An 18,047-nucleotide genomic window follows, 5' to 3' on the forward strand; every position below is an offset into this window, starting at 1 on the left:
AAATGTGACCTTCTTGTCACGGTGACGAATATCCGAGGAAACGGAAGGCTAGCATTTTTTTTCTCTCGATACAACTGATTAAACATGTGCTAGTCGACAAATTCTGTGAGAGGAAATGTGACCCTGCGAATTAAAAGCGCTGATGTTGTTTTCAGAAAGAATAAACAGTGAGTATCTTTGTGCGCTTCCAATTAGTCCAACGAGAAAAAGCCATTTTTAATTGCATGTCCTTCTCTGTTAGTGGAATTTGGAAACCTTGGACCTCCCAGAAATAACTGACAACAACAATTCAATAATACATTGAATTTCATTTACTCTATTTGTGAACATCACTAATAGAAGCCACCTGAAACAGGCAGGAAGACGGGTTGGTGTCATCTTTCAAGCAGGCAGAGAATTCACCCTGGACAGGTTGCCTGGTTACACACATTCATTCATTTGCTCGCACTCACAGTAACGGGCAGTCTGGAGCCTCCAATCAAACTAATGTGCTCACAAGCACCAGAGTCAATGGCAGCCAACCCAAACCACTTTAATATGTGCAAATGTAGGGCTGACCCGTCCACCCACCTGTGAAAAACATCATCGAGCGCACATCTATACTTATAAATCTGACAGAGGAGCAGACAGAGAGCTTACCTCGCCCTTTTCCAGCTCATTTTGCATATAACTGTTGCTTTAATGACTTTTTTACCCTGATAGCATCATTGCAGGTTCCTGCAGAAGTTCCCACTTCATGTCAGAACAAGCTTTTGTGCTGCAGGATGTGATTGCAAACAAGTGATAGCATCAAATACCATTTTACCACTAACAATAAATGGGATTGTAAAAGAATATGAATGAATACGTTCGTATGACAGCGACAGAAAACAAGAACTTGGTGCAGAAATAATGACACTAACTATATTCACAATCATATGAACAACGTCAGGTCAAATCGTTGTTCGTACAAATCAGATCTGATTTAGCAGCATTGTTGTTTGTTGAGAAAAACTAAAAAATAACAGTGCTTGAGAAAACAATAGCTGATTGTGAACATATAGGTTCTCGTATCTGCCTATAGAGTCGGCAGGCTAGTTATTGGCTGTAGCGCAGCTGAGTTGAGTTGGTGATGAGTCGGTCAAATACTCTTCAGGTGCACGTTTTTACACTTCAGCTGTGCGGAGTGTGATATCATTGTGTTTCTTTGGGTCGATGTGCGAGGGTGGACTGAATGAATAAACAGATAAAACAAAGGCGTAACGCTCAGTCTGAAAAATCAATGATTCATGAGACATGAAAAAGGCCAACGAATTGTAAAGCTTATCAACAACTGTGAGATCAGGGTCAGAAGAATAATCTGATCGGCGATGAACGCTAAAGAATCAGCAAAATGTGTGTGTGGCATCTGAACTGCACCAACAACATTAAAATGACACCCCTAGACGACCCAGGTTCAAGCAGCCCTGCCAGACTTAAGAATGGGTAAGAATGTTACTTTGACCATTACTTGTGAAAAAATTGGAAAGCCTCGTCAAGTCATGGGGCACTGCGTGCGTTTCAATGTGTGTGATCACATCTGGAAGGCAATTCCTCAGCCAGGATCCAAAATCCTGTAGCAGGGTGGCTCAAGCTGCTGATTGATGGTCTTGATTTTGAATTAAATGTTTGGTGTCAACTTGTGTTTGCAGCCATCCTTTATCTTTGATGGTCCGGCAGATCTCAAAGCCCAATGTTTCCTGTTTGAGCCACGTGCCAAAGAGCGGCGTTAAATATTAAAGGCGAAGGTACCTGTGCCATGTGACCTCAGGGTCAGGAGATCCAGAGGTGATGCACGTGAAGGTGACAGACTCCTGGTAGTCTGCCGTGGCGTTGAAGGATTGCTGGAACACCGACAGCACTGGAGGGACTGCAGACATAAACAGGAGAGAGGAGAAGAGTCAACATGACAGACAGGCGGACGGACAGACAGACGGACAGACAGACAGACAGCGCGCTACGCAGCACATATATACTGAATAATTCATGGAGCAGATGACTCCAAACGTGTATATACGGGAAATAGACACAATGAGTGTATAAATGCAGCGTGTCACATGTAGCGGCAGAGAAATCAGCGGCTGCCAGCCAATCGGCTGAAGCCTGTCATCACATCACCCGGTTACAGCTCAAAAGACGGAAAACACGGCCAGTCTTTTCTCCAGTGTATTTACTGGTGGACTGACAAGAGTGTGACAGCTTAATGGCACCAGCATGGGTTCCAGTCCATTTCTAAAGTCTACACTCTGCACATGATGGCAGAAAATTGAGAAGCTTGAAAAAATAAGCACTCTCTGAGGGACTGACAACATTTTATAATACTAATATTGATCTGTTTTTAATCCATTCTCATTGTATAAAAAATACTTTATTTTCAGTAAAATGCACTGTAGAAGGAAAATGGTGGGCTTAAGTTCACATATGTTAAAGTCCACTCTTGGGCATTGGTAGAACATATCATGATAAGTCCCTGCAAGAAAATCACAGATATCCCTAAATTTGTAAGATTTTGGCCCTGCATACTTCTTCACAACAAAAACAAAATACTTAGGAAGCACTTTGTAGCCCAAATGAAGATCATTAGAAAACCCACGTGTAAATACAGCTGTTGACTTCCAAAGGCTGAGAGAGTCTCCCGATCTCACAATGTGACACCGACTTTGCTAATGAGGCCACTTAATGTGTGGGTACATCTGAAGGTGCAGTTCGCTGCTTCTGTTTCCCTGCTTGTTTTGTCGCTCCACCCTGGAGCAGAAAGTTTCCTCATTCCTTCAGGAGGAGCTGAGCAGCAGAGATGTGACAGCACAGAAGCTGTCAGACTCACACAGTGGAAAGCCAAAAACACCCAGAAAGACCAGCACCTGCCTGGTTTGTTCAGCATTGCGGAAGAAAGACCAGCGCTCCTCGAGTGCGGGAGCTTAGCAGAGTTCAGATTTGACATTGGGCTCTCAAGGTTATGATGGTAAAATGCTCTGGAGATGACGGACAAAAAAAATCACCTCCTGCTGACGAAACGATTGTCAGGAAACATGTTGTTTTTGATCCAGAGGAGCTCCAGGGCCTGGACCATGAGGGGTGCACTCCTGTGCAGGTGGACCCCCCTCCTCTCTTCCATTTCATGTTTTCCTGGGTGCCGCAAGCAATGTCAAAGCCACCTCACTGTGCTTTTGTATGCCAGAATCAGCTCACAACACAAAAGAAAAGTTTTTTCTTCCTTTTTTCCCAAGTGTTCCTGTGTCCATTAAAGCCCTCCATAACTGCAGGTGCCACAAAATACTGTGTGAATGGGTAAAAGCACGGTTAAATATAGGCTCACCTGGCTGCTAATTAGCTTTGCGGTGTAGCTGTGATTTTGGGGTCCCAGTGTGATTTCCCCACTGCCTGAGCAAACAGGCCTGTGTGACTTCCAGATGTGTTTCACAACACATCCCATGCAGAGAGTATGAAAATTAGGGTGGGGAATCTTTTTCAGAGACATCTTGAAGGTTCTGCCTGAAAAGGCTGGCTGGTCTCATCCTGCAAAATGAAAACCTGCTTAACAGCTGCTTGCACTCCAGTTAAATACGAGACGGAGTTAACTGGCAGCTGCACAGCTACAGTATTTCAGAACAATCTTCTTGCTCTAATCCAGAAAACACCTAAAAGCCGATTAAATTGCATCAATTTGTGGGCAAACAAAGCTGGATGATTGTGAATTCCGAGGAGATTAAAACACTTCATTTGGTGCAGAGGTTAGTCAGGTTTAATCAATTGAATTTCCCCTCCAAGTCATGTCGGCTGGAGGACACTACACTGATCTGGAAGCCGCTCGGAGAAAAGGTGACAAAGAAACAGAGTAACTGGCTTTTACTCCCATTACAATGCACTTGTAATGGGAAGCATTTGTGGAGTTGCAGGAGCAAAAGAAATGAATCAGACATTCTGATCTTAACAAAGCTTCATAGCATTTAGTATGATGTCATTTAGCCTTTTTGAAATGTGCAGAAAACAATAAAAAGAAGGCAGTAGAAAAACAACATCATTAGTCAAAGTGGCATAAAAACAAAATGCAAAAATGTCAGAGCAATTTAAAATCATAGTGGGGAAGCAAGTTTAAAGAGATGCTTCTGAGTGAGCTTTTCAAGAGGGGAAGGGAATGGACATCGCTGAGATCAGGTGAGTTCCAGTCTAGGAGCGCGGCGGCTAAAAGCTCCGTGCCCCATGGGGATGAGGCGTTAGGAGGGGACGCTCAGATGGGTATTGGAGGAAGATCATCGGTGGGGGGGGGTCAGACAGGTAAGGAGGGGCGAGGCTGCGGAGGGCCGTAAAAGTTAACAGGAGGATTTTGAATACAATTCACTACTTGATTTGGAGCCACTGGAGCTGCTGGGGGACAGGAGTGATGCCTTTTAATTAAGTTTATGAAGAATTCCAATGATCCAATTGGGTGTTATTGGGATTTCAAAAGTTAAACATGCACCAACATAATTGTGATAACCCCACAAACTCAGAACAGACAAAGGTCTACGCACCCTGCGTAATCTCTGGGGGGCTCGGACCCCAGGTTGGGAACCACTGCTCCAACACACCAGAGAACAGCCGAGTTACAGAAAGAACTTACTGTCTGCCAAAGTTGAAGATTTCTTAATGTTTTAGGGATGGCCTTGAGGCCTCTGAGGCAACGTCTGCAGCCGACGCAGACATTTCTGAAGATGTTAGCTTGCATGGATGTGACTCTGCGCTGACACGGGGGACTTGTTTTCTGCACTAATGGGCTCCAGTGAAGTGCAGATCAGCCATGTTCAGAAGTTGTGAAATGCTCCTGCTAAATGTCAACACGGTGTTACACCTACTAGAAATGCAGCGAGTGAATGTTTGGAGACAAGACCTTTGGTGGAGTGCTTATTAGGGATTTGTTTTGCCTTCGCGATTAGCACGCAGGCGGGAATCAAACTGGGCCCTGATTTATAATTGGGAAGCGTAATGTCACGGAGGAGACAGCGCTCGTATTCTTCTCTGGGAGAGCCCGCATCTATGATGGACAGCACTGGAAAATGATTTCAGAAAATCAAGAAGGACACAGTCGTTAGTTTCTGTTGGCAGCTGAAAAGGGGGAAATTGCAGGTTTGGCGGGTGCCTGAGTGAACCAACTATTAGCTAGATGAGTTGGGATGGATAGTGGGGAAATCAAGAAGCAATTTCCATTCTGCAAGGCAATCATTTGCCATGGAAACAAACTGATTATTATGGCTGGCCAGCCTTCAAAATAAAGAGCAGAGAGACCTTTTAAGGTTAATCCAGGGAAAGTGTCATTGGATGTCAAAGTGAAAAGTTGGCATATATCAGACAGAGTTATGAGTTCTAATCTCAGCCACTCCAAAAAGATCTTCGTTCGATTGGCAGTCTGACATTTGGGGGAAAATATCTGTGTTTTTATTTGAATCAAATGTGGGCAGTGAAAAATACCTTTTTGTTGGGAGGAGAAAAAATTGGATTTTTTTTGTTCTTTCTTCTTGGCGTAGATCAATTATTGCATTAAAGGTTTTGTGCAAAACAAGCTTTGAAAATAACAATACTTCAAGTGTTACTAAAACATTTAGATGCTGCTGTTTCGCTCTACGTGGGCGAGTGACTTCCCATTAAGCTGCCCATTTGCCGGCTAACTGTTGCTGTGCCTGTAGCTTTTTTTTATCCATTCACCAAGGACATTAAACTGGACCTTTCAGAGAATACAAGCCCACTCCTCTGGACTCCAGAAGCTGTTCATCTCACTGTTGGCGATTTTCTGTAATATTCTGAAATGTCTCTTCTTTATGCGCCTCGAATGTTACTGTTTATCCTCCTGATGGAACTGCTCAGTACAGCACCGGCCGAAGGTGGTGGGGAGAAGTAAAGACTCCGACATATTGTCACTTTCAGCAGTTACAGCTGTCATCTTTATTCCTCATGGAAGTTGACAACTGTCACCATGGCGCCATATAAATTACACAAAAACGCGGCACCCAGAGCGGCAAAGACCGCCACGCTATTAATGGCCACATTAGGCTGGATTGAAGGAAATCCGTGAGCTGTCATGAGGCCGGGATTGAAAACAAGCCGAAGGAGAAGATTATTTAGGAAAGAGAGCCTTAAATGAATGTAGAACATGAAAATAATAAAATGTTTGTTTCATCTTCATGACTGAGATAAACCGAATCTTTTTAAACCTTCAACCTACTCGGGAGAGTCTGGCGACGTCCGTGTTTGCCAGTGTGACACGTGCGGCTTCATCTAATGCACACGCCGCACGAGGGAAGACAACTGGAGGTGTCGGCCTCAGAAATGTCTCATTTCATGGGATTTTCTTCAGCATCCAGGGGTGAAAAATGATACGTCGTGGGAGGAGGGACAAACGCAGGCGTGATAAACTCAACTGTTGTCACCTAAATGGAAAGTGGGCGACTATGTAATCGTGCCCAGTATGATTATATAAATTAGATTTGTAAATCACCTGTTGACAACATACAAACAGCCGCTGAGAAATACAAATGCACATTTCCATCCATTGTGTCTCAACATATAGCCGACTCCCCTCCTACTCGACTACTTCAGAGATCACTCAGTGAAACGCTCTGTACCCTCCAATAAACCAGGCTGCTTTGCCCGCAGGTTGATTAACCATTCAGCGGGAGGCCCCCGCTTTTCCCCTACACCATCATTCTCATCTGCAGGCCGCTTTGATGATACACTGGAGCGGGAGCTGAAGCCCGGCTTCGTTCGCTCCATCCTTGTGTGCAATACACCACTCTTTTATCAAGTGACCTATAAATATTTATGACTTCACACAGGGGGAGAGTGTACAGTGAGCTATTCCATCCAGGCTTTTCTAACAAAATGCAGTTCAGCGTGAGTGGTTAGGGAATGTTAACACGGCACCGCGGCGGTCAAAAATGGCATGTTCTGACAAGCTACACTGAAAGAGACACTCCCTGTATCACTCTTCCAGCCCAACTAGGACTTTGCTGAGGGCAACTCTGCAACATCAACTGCAAGGTGCCATCATTGCTGTTTTATTTTTAACGCCACAGAGCCCTGGAAACAGCAACGGCTGATTGTGTCTTTTTTAACTGACATCCAGGAAGAGTTCAAACGCAGTTGTTTGAATCACATCACTTTAAAACTTTTTTTTTAGAAATCTGACAAGTCCAAACAGAGCTGTGTTCATCTTTCTGTTGAAAGATCAATGAAAAAACTTCACTCTTGTTCAGTGGAATGCATCCACACGTTAGCAAGTTTTCATATAAAATATAAAAACCTATAACTGTTGCCAGTAGTGGGGTAGGAGCATTTTCAACAGGTCAAAATAAATCTTTCTGAATAATTATTTCAGTTTTTAGCTTTTGGGGGCCTTGAGCTGAGAGGGAAAACTTTTTTGGTGCACTGTGAGTGTGCAGTCCTTGGTGCTGATGTAGCTGCAAACAGTGAGATAAAGCAACACTGCCAAAGCTTTTCAGGGTGAACGGGCACAACTGGTGTTTTTGCTGTCAGTGCTTCTATTAGGACAAGAATCGATGTCTCATTCCAACATAGAACAGTGCTTTACGTTAGAACAGGACCTCAGGAGATGAGGTGAAGCTCTGCAGCTGCGTCTGTTTATCATCCTTTCTTCTTTCCCCTTCTTTCTCCTCCAGGGGGCTTCCGACACAGAAAGACTGTGACTGTGGCTGTTTTTATCAGCTTGTTTATCTTTGCTCAATGCAACATCCCCAGGCCCCGCAACACGGAGCAGTTCACTGTCCGCCGCTGATTGATAAAACATGTAGCGCAGTCTGTTGCACACATCGACATTTCTCAGGCTGCTGGCGATCTACTCTGTCATTGCCTGCTTGTGCTCAGGGTCTGTGTGTTCGACCCGACCAAGTTGTCAATATTGTATATTCTTCTGCAACCCTAGTGGCTTCTTTTTCCTTTGTAAATCCTCTGTTAAGACAGCTCTCCGTGCTTCAACAATGCCTCGGCGATCAGGCTCCATAGAAGGCAGATAATCCGAGGGAATTCTTCAGGCAAGAAGAGATTTACACCTCAAGCTTCATCGCAGGAAATAAAAATGTTCTGCATGCGCTTGCTTGTGTGAATGGGTGAGCCCATAGGCTCAAACACCGGTGCCGAATGGCTTTTCTGATCACCACAGACAATGAAAACAAGTTATCAAGGATTCTACAAAATCCGGAGTGTAAAAGGGCTGCTGGTGTAAAGCAAGCAAATACCTGAATGGAGGGTTTATCTGATCACATGACAAGACTGTCCATCATGTTCTGCCAATGAAGAGGAGCAAGTCAAAGAAAAGAGTGGAGAGCTGAGCAAATATCTCCAATATCTCCAGCTTGGTTGTTTTAAGGTACCAATTCCTTACATTGCTCTCAGAGTAGTCGGCAGCTCAGCTAATAAGAATTAGTGGTGGAGTTGTTATTTAGCCATTTGAGTTTGACCATTTGGGCAGCAAAGAAACATCCAGATCGGCAGTGATTTCATGACAACTACACGATGCATGCATTTTCGTCCCCACAAGCAAACACAGGAATTCCAGCTCTCTAGTTTATGTATATCATGTAATTTGTACTCACTATAGAACATGTAAAAGTGATAAGAATAGTGACAAATGGGCCAATGCAAATGTCCGAGTAATGATACGCACATGTGCTACAAAGGGAGGCATTACCAAGAGACACATGAATATCTGGTGGCCTGCTGAGGACACTATCTGCTGTGCTTTGACACCTGTCACTGTGAATGTTTAGTATTTGAATAATGTTGCTGTAATTGCTGTAAGACTCGTCTGATTTTCCCAGCGTGCTATCTTCTGTCACTTCACAAGTCCCACTGGGGCTGGAAACGCATGAGAAATGGCCACACGGGAGAGTTGTCCTTCAAGGAGTTCTCCAGACGACCAATACCTATATGCATGTTCCTACCACAGCAAAGGTGGATTTCACCTGAGGTTTGTTTGGTTCTTCCTTTAAGCTATCAGCGTCTTTCTAATCAGCATTACTGTGTTTGTGCTAAATCATTAAACATGTGCCACTAATTAATGGAAAAAGACGAGAGGAATACAAAGAAGGGTTTGCTTCAGAGTTCATTCTGAGTGCTCAGACAAAACACGTGCGCTGCTAGAACAGATGTCCCCGCAACTGTTGACTAGACAAACTCATTAGTTCTGAATTTTGTGTTCCCTCGGTCAACTATTTATATATTTCATGTGGACCAAATGGTGTTTCCACAAAACAGATTAGAGCAACTTCAGCCTGGACCACGTTGGCACGTGTGATTCTGAACAGAGTGACGGACTGAGCCTCCCTCAGGCGATATAAAGTTGACTTAACAGTGTCTCCCTTGGGGTGTGGCTCTCTTCCAGGGTCTGGTCTTCCTTGGATGCCCAGTAAAACGCTCTGCCCTCGTCTCAGCAGCACAGGGGGAAAAAAAATGCAATAATCGGTCACGGCTTATTGAGCAGGCTTATAGGATCTCCCTGTGAAGTAAAGCAAGTGGTATGCTAAACTAAACACAATTCATTTTTTCTTTTTTTTGTGGGGGGGGGTTGGTCTGCTGTTACATTAGAATTGAAGCTGTTCAGCCGTTACCTGACGCCTGTGGCCCGGGAGAAATCATGTTTCAATCACTTCAGCGGTCTCAGGTGATGTGCGGTAAATGAGAAAATTAAAATGACATTTTTCAATCAGGGGCCACAGATCCTCAAACCAATGGTAATTGGAGTTTTCAATCAGAGTAAAGAAGCTAAAAAGACAAAAGTGATGGTAGCAGAGAGCTACAAATGTGCCAATTATGAACTTATCTGAGGCTGTGCAGCATAATCTGTCAAGCTGACAACTGTGTTTTGATACAGCCGAAGATGCTGGGGGAATCTGCAGAGCAGGTGCTGCTAAACGCACGTGTTGCTTTCACAGACCTGAGGCCAAAAGAGCCCCAGAAGGGTAAACAGCCCTGAAATGGTTTTAAATTGCGTTATAGTGGCGCTGCAACATTGTCAGCGGGGCTGACAGTCAACACACTGATGCCTTGTTAGGTACCGCATTAATATTCACCTTGATAAACAGCATTCAACTGCTGGAAAGACCAGACTTTGTCCAGATTTTTACAAGAAGCATTGTCTGTTGTTCTCCCGTCATCGTGGTAAACAGCCATGAACCTAATGTATGAGTAAAGAGGAGAGTCTCCGCAGCAGCGTAGAGAGGCTGCCTAATGCGTTCTAATCTCCTATCGGTGTTGGAGATGCGTCTACAGAGTTTCCTTTCAAGCTCGACACAAAAGTCCAACGTGCCGGGTGTGGTGGACTGAACTGAGTGAGATCTGTGCTGATAGCCAACTGAAAACCTGCTTGTTTGTGCCTCTCTGAGGATTAAGTTTCATATCAAACTATGTCACTGCTTTTCACGACACTAGTTTTCACGCATTCCAGGGCAATTTTCATAAAACATTTTAGGTACTTAAGGGACATGCCTTGAAATGTATGTCTCTTATTTGACCTTAAGCAGATCTAAATCATTTGGGTGGAAGACTGTTCCCCTGGGCCAAAGATAATACTGGAGATAATGCACCTGGCAACTTCATTCTTCGGAATGCCAAGCACCCCTTTATCTGCTGGGGCTCCACCGGGACAGCTGATATCACATCAGAGACTCACTCGCCCAAGCATCCTGTGACAAGAGTGCTTATGGAGACGGCTCAGAAAGGACAGGTGAGACTCTGTCCTCGTTTTGAAACAGAAGATCACAAACACAAGAGTGACAGCAAAACCCTGAGCTGAATATCAAACCGCTGTAACTCACCGTTAACTACCACGGCGATGTCCACGAAATCAATCTCGCCGCGTGCCTCCACGCTGGCCTCGCAGCGGTAAACGCCCTCGTCGGCCTTGGTCACCTGCTGGATCTGTAGGTTGTTGTTTGCCAGCACCAGGAACCTGCCTTCAGCAGCAGGGCACAGAAGACAGGAGGGTAGGATGAGCAAACAGACAGGCAGGTAGGCAGACAGGCAGGAAAAGAAGGCGAGGAAGCGGAATAAGAACAACAGCGGATGAGAGAGATAAGGATGTCGGGAAAACAGCAGGAGAAAATTAGCATCTCCGCTCTTCAGCAGCAAAACTGTCAATCTCCACATTCAGCCGATAAAGCCCGGTTAGATAAACAGACGCAGAATTAGTTCTGAATCAGCTTTCAGATTGGCCGGGAGGAACGAGGCCCTTCTTTTATGGCTTCCAGGCAATGATATTATACAAGCAGGTATTATAATTAGAAGTGATAAAAAAAGGTTTTCATTCCGAGCGGTGCAGAAGATTTCTATTTCAGTTAAAGGAGATTCAAGCGGTTTCTCTGGAAGGAGGATAGGAAAAGTGGTGTCAGACAGGGAGGAGGTGGGCAAATAATGGATCTGGGAGTCTCCTGCTTACTTCAGGGGCACTTAGGTTCACAAAAAAAAAATCATTTAAGTGGAAGTGAATCCTTCCTGTGAGGGCTCCCCTACATCTGTCCATCATTTCCTCACCTACTAAAGATCTCATCCTCCAGATAATTAACATGATTAAAGTGAGCAAGAAGGTGGGATTACAGAGAAGAGTTTCAGAAAGGACATATATCATCTTTCTATCAATCAAGACAGAATATTAGCGACAATATAAGTGTGCTTCATTAACATAAACGATTTCATCTCCCACCACCACCAGCCAAATTTATAATCCATTTTCTGTGTCGAGCGTTAGCATGGTTACTCTCCAAGTTCTGCGCCTCCCCCAAGGCTGATGGGGTTTCTATTCATAAAATCTGTTGTACTGTCCTTATTGTGAAGCGACACTAATTTTCAACAAGAATAGTATTTTGGCATCTTCTGAAGGAGAGAGGGATTTGGACTTGTTCAGACTGGAATAAAGCTTTTTGTTCATCACTCAAAATTCAAGGGAATTTGACAAGTTTATAAGGAAAATTAAGTTTTGCTTGGTGCCCACTTTATTGCAGCCTTTATTCCATTATCATGCTCTACTGACTAGAAAACAACACATTTTATGCTGAAGGCAATTCAACATTTCTTGAATATTTCTTGCGGAACTTGATTAAACTGCATTTCCGTGCAGTCGGAGTTTATAAACTGTCATACAATTGGTTCTGAGAACTTACTGTGACGCTCTTCCATGATCTCCCTGTCCTGGTAGTACCACACCACCAAGGGCACCGGCGAACTAATGACATCACACACCACCTCTGCCGTCTCACCGTGGCGGAACTCCTGCGGTGACTGAACATCCCGAAATGTCAGGCGCTCTGAAAGATCAAACGAGATGGAGATGGAACATTGTTTGTGTCGTTGCTGCTGGAAGCCATCAGCAGGTTTTCAGTATCAAAGAGAAAAACACAGATAGCTGCCATTTTGTTGTAGAACCTGTCACAGCTGCACCGTCAGTCTCAGCCGTCATCATTAGCAGGTTACTTAGGCTACGTTTCCCTCTAAAGTCAGTCTTCCTGTCCCACCAGTGCACCCTCAGGCTGACATGTTCTTGATGTCACACATCTTGTGTCTCCTGTTGTCATCCGTTTTCTTCCCTTTGTTCTTATTTTTGTACACAGGAAGCGTTGCGGAACCATGGCCTTTCAGAGTAGCACTCCACTCCACGCTTGACGCTGGTGAACTGAGAGTATTTGGAGTAATCATTGGCTGAACACCACTGTCAGAAAGTGTTTCAAAGCCTAACAAGTCAATTCCCCTCAATTCTTCCTGCTATTGTTTAGCTAGTTTTATGGTTATTGTTACAAAGGTGAGAGGAAATGGGAGATCTGGGCACACTAAAACCCATTTTGATTGTATGGTTTAAAAGTCTTTTGTCCATACAGTGACAGCGCTAATGCAGTTAGCTCCCTTTGTTTCACTGCTGGGCCCTTGCTCGGTCTGTGCGTCTTTATCCTGCCCTACTGTGAATGCACGAGATTAAGTGGACTTCCAAGAATCACTGAATGAATAGATTTCAAATGATTTATGCAGCCTTTAAGAAAAGGTTTTGTAAAGCATGTCAGAGAAGGTGGACAGCAGGAGCCACCATCGGTGAAAAGTTTAAGAAGACAAAGCAAGTAAAAAAGTAACATGTCTCTGTTCAATATCCCGCGCCGTTGCTGTTATTTGTGGTGTGCCAGCTTTAATGTTGCCAGAACACCAGTTACACTGGAAGAGTACTACTGGGAATAATTTGCTAATCCCATAGCAGCTCTGCGTGTACAGCTAATAAAAGATCAAGGAGGCAAACAAGCTTCTTAATTCCAATGACCTGCTCTAGATTTCAAAGTGATCCTGTACCCTGTGGAGCATTAGTGTAACTCTATGGGCCTTCATGGAGATGTCAACACGTCAACACTTGCTCTCCCACTGGTCATAAATTTCATGTACAACACGTTGCATCGCTCAAGGAGTCCTCGCCCGCGCCGGCTGTGCACTGACAGAATGGCTGGCCCGAGCTTTAGGCAGGTTTTCATCCGCATGCTGCTCATGCAATGCACACCGAGGGCCTCAGTGAGTGATGCCCGGTTGCCATGGAAACAATGGTTTTAGGGGAGCTGGTTATGTGGTGAATGAGGCAAGGGCTGAGCGGTGGCAGGTGTGATTGAGGCTGTGATGTCTCTCCTAATGGCTCACTGGGTGAGGATTGAAAAGGCAACCACACAGCAGGTTCACTGTGTGTGTGTGTGTGTGTGTGTGTGTGTGTGTGTGTGTGTGTGTGTGTGTGTGTGTGTGTGTGAGTGTGTGTGTGTGTGTCAGTCCCGACATCAAATCCTTGTGCACTGACAGTTTCTCCAATTAAACCTTAGGAAGACTCTTGAGCATATGCTCTGAAGGTTCTGCCTCTTTCACATAACAGAGTTTAATTAACGGCAATGCGACCTTCCTCGGTACCTTTTTGCAGTTAACGTGATGCTTTTAGGATCTAAAAAATTGGCCAGAAATAGGTAAAAAATATGTCATAAATAAAGCTACACCTGCACGATGACACCTCACCGGTTGCTTGCATGAATTCATATTCTTGCTTATTTTTTAACAATTTCTGCAGACTAATAACTGTGTTGCCTTTATGCACTGTTTAAATGTGACAACAACAGGACAAATGGGCTGATAGTGATCAGTGAGCGAGGTGCCTCGGTCTCAGCTCCATATCCTTCATTAATCCTGACAGATAACACTCCTGTCACTGCTAGCTCTCATTACACTATCGTCACAAGAGGGGCTTTAACACACACAGGAAAAAAAACCATACCGGCTTTCATTTTTCAAGTCGTCTGCTCTTAATCCACTCTTCTCTAAATCTCCATTTTTAGAGAGCATCCCATCTTTTTAGGAAACGGGGTTGCGAAATCTGCGGACCGTTTTGACAGCATGTAGCCGCGGTGAGGTTGGGAATACTAACAGGCTCATTATCCAAGTGATCAAACACTAATGTGAGAGGTTTATTCTCCCCACGCTGTCTTGTATCAACATCCCCCTGTGGCTGAAACGCAGCATCCGCAGGTTAACGCGGGAAAAGGGTGTCTAAGTGCGTGGTGTTTGTCAAGCTTACGGTAAATCTCCAGCACAACGGAGGCCTCCTCCGTGTGACCGTTGGCGTCCGTGGCCTGGCAGCGATAGATACCGGCGTCCTCGATGATGGCATTATAAATGATGAGCCTGGATCTTGAGGACTCTGTGTGCAGCGCCATTCGCTTGGAGGACGCGATGCGCTCACCCTGGGGGTTGAACCACTCTAGCCTCACGGGCTCACCGATAGCTGGAAGCAAGGTCAGAGAAAGAGCGATGAAAGGAGCCAAAAATGAGCAACGTTCACCAGCCACACTAAAAGGCTGATTTGAATCATTCATTTCTAGAAATGTTTACATTCACAGCTCAAAAGAGACATTACCATGACTGTACAAACATTTATTTAGGATTTATTCAGATAAGCTGCTGACACTTAAATGCCCGCCGCTGTTTATTACTGCCATTCCTTTAAGGTCTGTGCCTCTTACCTTTCAGCACCGTTGCCTATTTCTTAAAAATAACCTTATAAGTAGAAACGATGACCGCTCAGGCCTCTGCTTCGAGAAAATGTCACATGGACATGAGTGACATTCACTTGGACAGCAAGTCAGACAATGCAGTTTTTTGGCCCTTAGAAGTTTCCTGAAGTCTTGCTGGCTTTTGTAAAGTGGATCAGATTATGTCTGTACAATTATCCTAGAAAACTCAGCATTTAAAACAAATTTAGTAATGCTAATTCCGGCTGCCTTCCATATCATTTGGCATGTTCCCTGTTTCACTGATAAGGATTTTACAGTTCGATTTGCTGAACCAAAGAGGGCCATACACGAGCACGCCAGCAGAACAGACGACCAGATATGATACGATTATGTCATAATCTCGGATTTGCATTGCTAATTTGCCTGTAAAGAATCATGGACATATGTAGGATGTAAATTCCAAGCTGATTCGTGCAGACAAACATAAAGATGGCCGATGCAGACTAATGTGGATGTGGTCATGAAAACAACTCTCTACATCAGGAATTGTTTTAAATCTAGCCTATTAAAAATGCAATGCATCATATCAGCATTCTGCAAAAACTCAAAAAACCTCTGAACCCTCTGAACTTCCAGCATGCTAACGCTGATTCTTGAGCACTAAGACCCACATGGTGTCCCAAGAGCATCATGGTTCACTTGGTTACTTATGGCAAGGGGATAAATGCCTGATAGTGCTTCAGGCAACTCTTTATACCTATTAGCATTGCAAAACTTTAACAGCTTACTGGTTTACAGTCTGCTGACAACAGAAGCAACTCTATATGTTAAAGTTTATGCAGCTAGGATGGTGACAGGCAATTTGCTTCACTGATGTGAGATGACAGGAGTGAACACAACACTGCTCTGTTTTCCACACTCAGCCCTGCCTCCCTCTCTGTGCATCTTAACAACTGGGGGAAGACTTGCTGAAGGTCTCTGTCGTACCACTCGTAAAATCTGCATTAGCTCCACTGATTCTTGGCAAGAGAAAGGGCTGAGGAGCTGACTCAACTGGGGAGACAATTACCACTCTGCAACAAAGGTGTAGCAGACTCAGATCCTCAGTTTAAGTTCAGTTCTCCTTTGGCTTGGTTTAAAACACAAATCGAAATTTCAGATCACAGCTTTGGATCTAGAAGGTCGTTCGCTGTTTGTGATCCTCTGTCGACTCGTGTTATTGATGAAATGAGACAGATTAGCTAAACAGGAGTCTTCAGCGAAGCTCTGGACTTAGTAAATAAAAAGCTGTATACATGAAAAAGGCCATTGAGATTTTAGTTTTTTTAGTGTTTAGCGAGATGAGTTGGAACTTGGAAGTATAATCAGAGGACTGCAATAAAATCAGATGCTGTGAATACTCACGTAACCTTTTCACAACTGGAACTTCTCTGATTTAAGCTAAAGGAAAAGTTTTTTTCTGATCAGTGTATTAACATGGTTTGACAATTATACGAATTTGCCTTCGCTTTTACCTCTTATTCGAAACTCAAACATGCTGTTTGAAGATCCAAGATGACATCAAACACAATTAGAGCCTCAAGTTTGCATATGCAAATTGTCTTTAAAATATTTCAATGCATATTTCAGAAATTGGAATGAGAACTTTATATCCTCCATTGCTGATTGATTATATAGTATGGCAGCTCATTCAGTGCAGTAAAAGCAGCCGGGTGTCGCCTCATTTTAGCTGTATTATTTCATTCTATTTGTAGCCGCTGAATATATATCTGTTTATTACAGCACACTGACTTTCTTTCAGCCCAATTATAACCAAGTAAATTGGTTTTTGTGACACATTGCAGAGAAATGTCTGTTAGTCTAGCAGTAATATTTGAGACTGTACAGAAGCAGAATCATTCTGTGAGAGGATAAAACAACTTATTTTAGAGGTGATTTGACCAATATTAAAACATAATATTTCTAAATTGTCAGGGTACAGACATGGAATATGTTCTCCAAATCTGAATATGTGCTGCTCTGTTCTCAGCAGAGGGGATAAAGCCCAGCAGCAGAAGCCTTAATGAACTCAACCTGCAGCATTAATATTGATGATTATGGGTGAGTTCATTTGAAGTCATATCCAGCTCTACAGCCTCACATGCATCATAAGCTATAGTGTTAAAGCATGCCTGCTCACTGAAAACAGGGTCCTATATTACTTGTGTTGATGAGAGTTTATGTAGTTAGAAAAAAAAAGCACACACATTAGGGATTTTCACTGAACAATGTTAAGTGAGATTGGCGTTGAGGGGTAAGTCTTTATGAGCAGCAGCAGAACCTCAGGTATGTGTTTCAGTCTTGGAAATGTCAACGTTAATAAATAACTTTTGCCCTGGAACTTTTAAAGATTCCCTGGTTTAAAAAGAGACAAAGTGAACAATGAAAACTCCATCACCTTTTAAAAGAGACGTGCAATTTTCAGATTTTTTTCTCCCACTATAGTCCTGCAAGTTATGAAAAAAGCATCTGAAATTGTACATTACATCGCATCATTACACTCAATAAAAAGGTTTTATGAAAACCTCTCAAAGAAAAGTTAAAGTACCAATTATGGAGGAATTAGAATTGTTCCAAAACTCTTACATTCAATGTCTGACAAAGAAAACAGGAAATAGCATCCACGTCCGCACTGGAGGTCACTTTATGGTTTGAGACCCCATCTGCTTTTATCGGGAAAAAGTTTTCTTTTCCTGCTTCCTTTTCTTCTCATTGGTCCTGTGGCTAACAATTAGGAGCTGAAGGCAAGAGACATGCCAGTACTATGAAAACCATCATCTGAATGTTCCCTTTTCTGATTTTCTGAAACAAACAAGAAGCTGTCTCCACTGTAAAGTCTCTTCTTTAATCACAGTAGCATGACCTAAAAAGCAGTGGGATCGTCACCAGATTTCGTCACACCTCCACTTACCACCCTCGCACCCATTGTAGGGATGGAGGCTTCTTATCTCTCACCTCCAAAGCTCTTTTACCTGAAATCCTTTTCCATTC

At 43.6% G+C, this 18,047-nt stretch overlaps 1 protein-coding gene across 7 annotated transcripts in view; it reads right to left on the reverse strand.

Annotated features, from left to right (window-relative positions):
* The window catches only part of LOC130522796 (neural cell adhesion molecule 2-like), a 175,627-nt gene that overhangs the window by 41,021 nt on the left and 116,559 nt on the right, over positions 1-18,047 (reverse strand). For all 7 annotated transcript variants that reach the window (XM_057027525.1, XM_057027522.1, XM_057027523.1 and 4 more), the window contains exons 3-6: positions 14,582-14,788; positions 12,162-12,305; positions 10,821-10,958; positions 1,771-1,888 (exon numbers count right to left, since the gene is read on the reverse strand). In XM_057027525.1, the coding sequence (XP_056883505.1) occupies positions 1,771-1,888; positions 10,821-10,958; positions 12,162-12,305; positions 14,582-14,720 (539 nt within the window). In that variant the 5' untranslated portion in view covers positions 14,721-14,788. The remainder of the gene's footprint in view (positions 1-1,770; positions 1,889-10,820; positions 10,959-12,161; positions 12,306-14,581; positions 14,789-18,047) is intronic.

Source organism: Takifugu flavidus, chromosome 3, assembly GCF_003711565.1.
Source record: "Takifugu flavidus isolate HTHZ2018 chromosome 3, ASM371156v2, whole genome shotgun sequence".
NCBI classification, from domain to species: domain Eukaryota; kingdom Metazoa; phylum Chordata; class Actinopteri; order Tetraodontiformes; family Tetraodontidae; genus Takifugu; species Takifugu flavidus.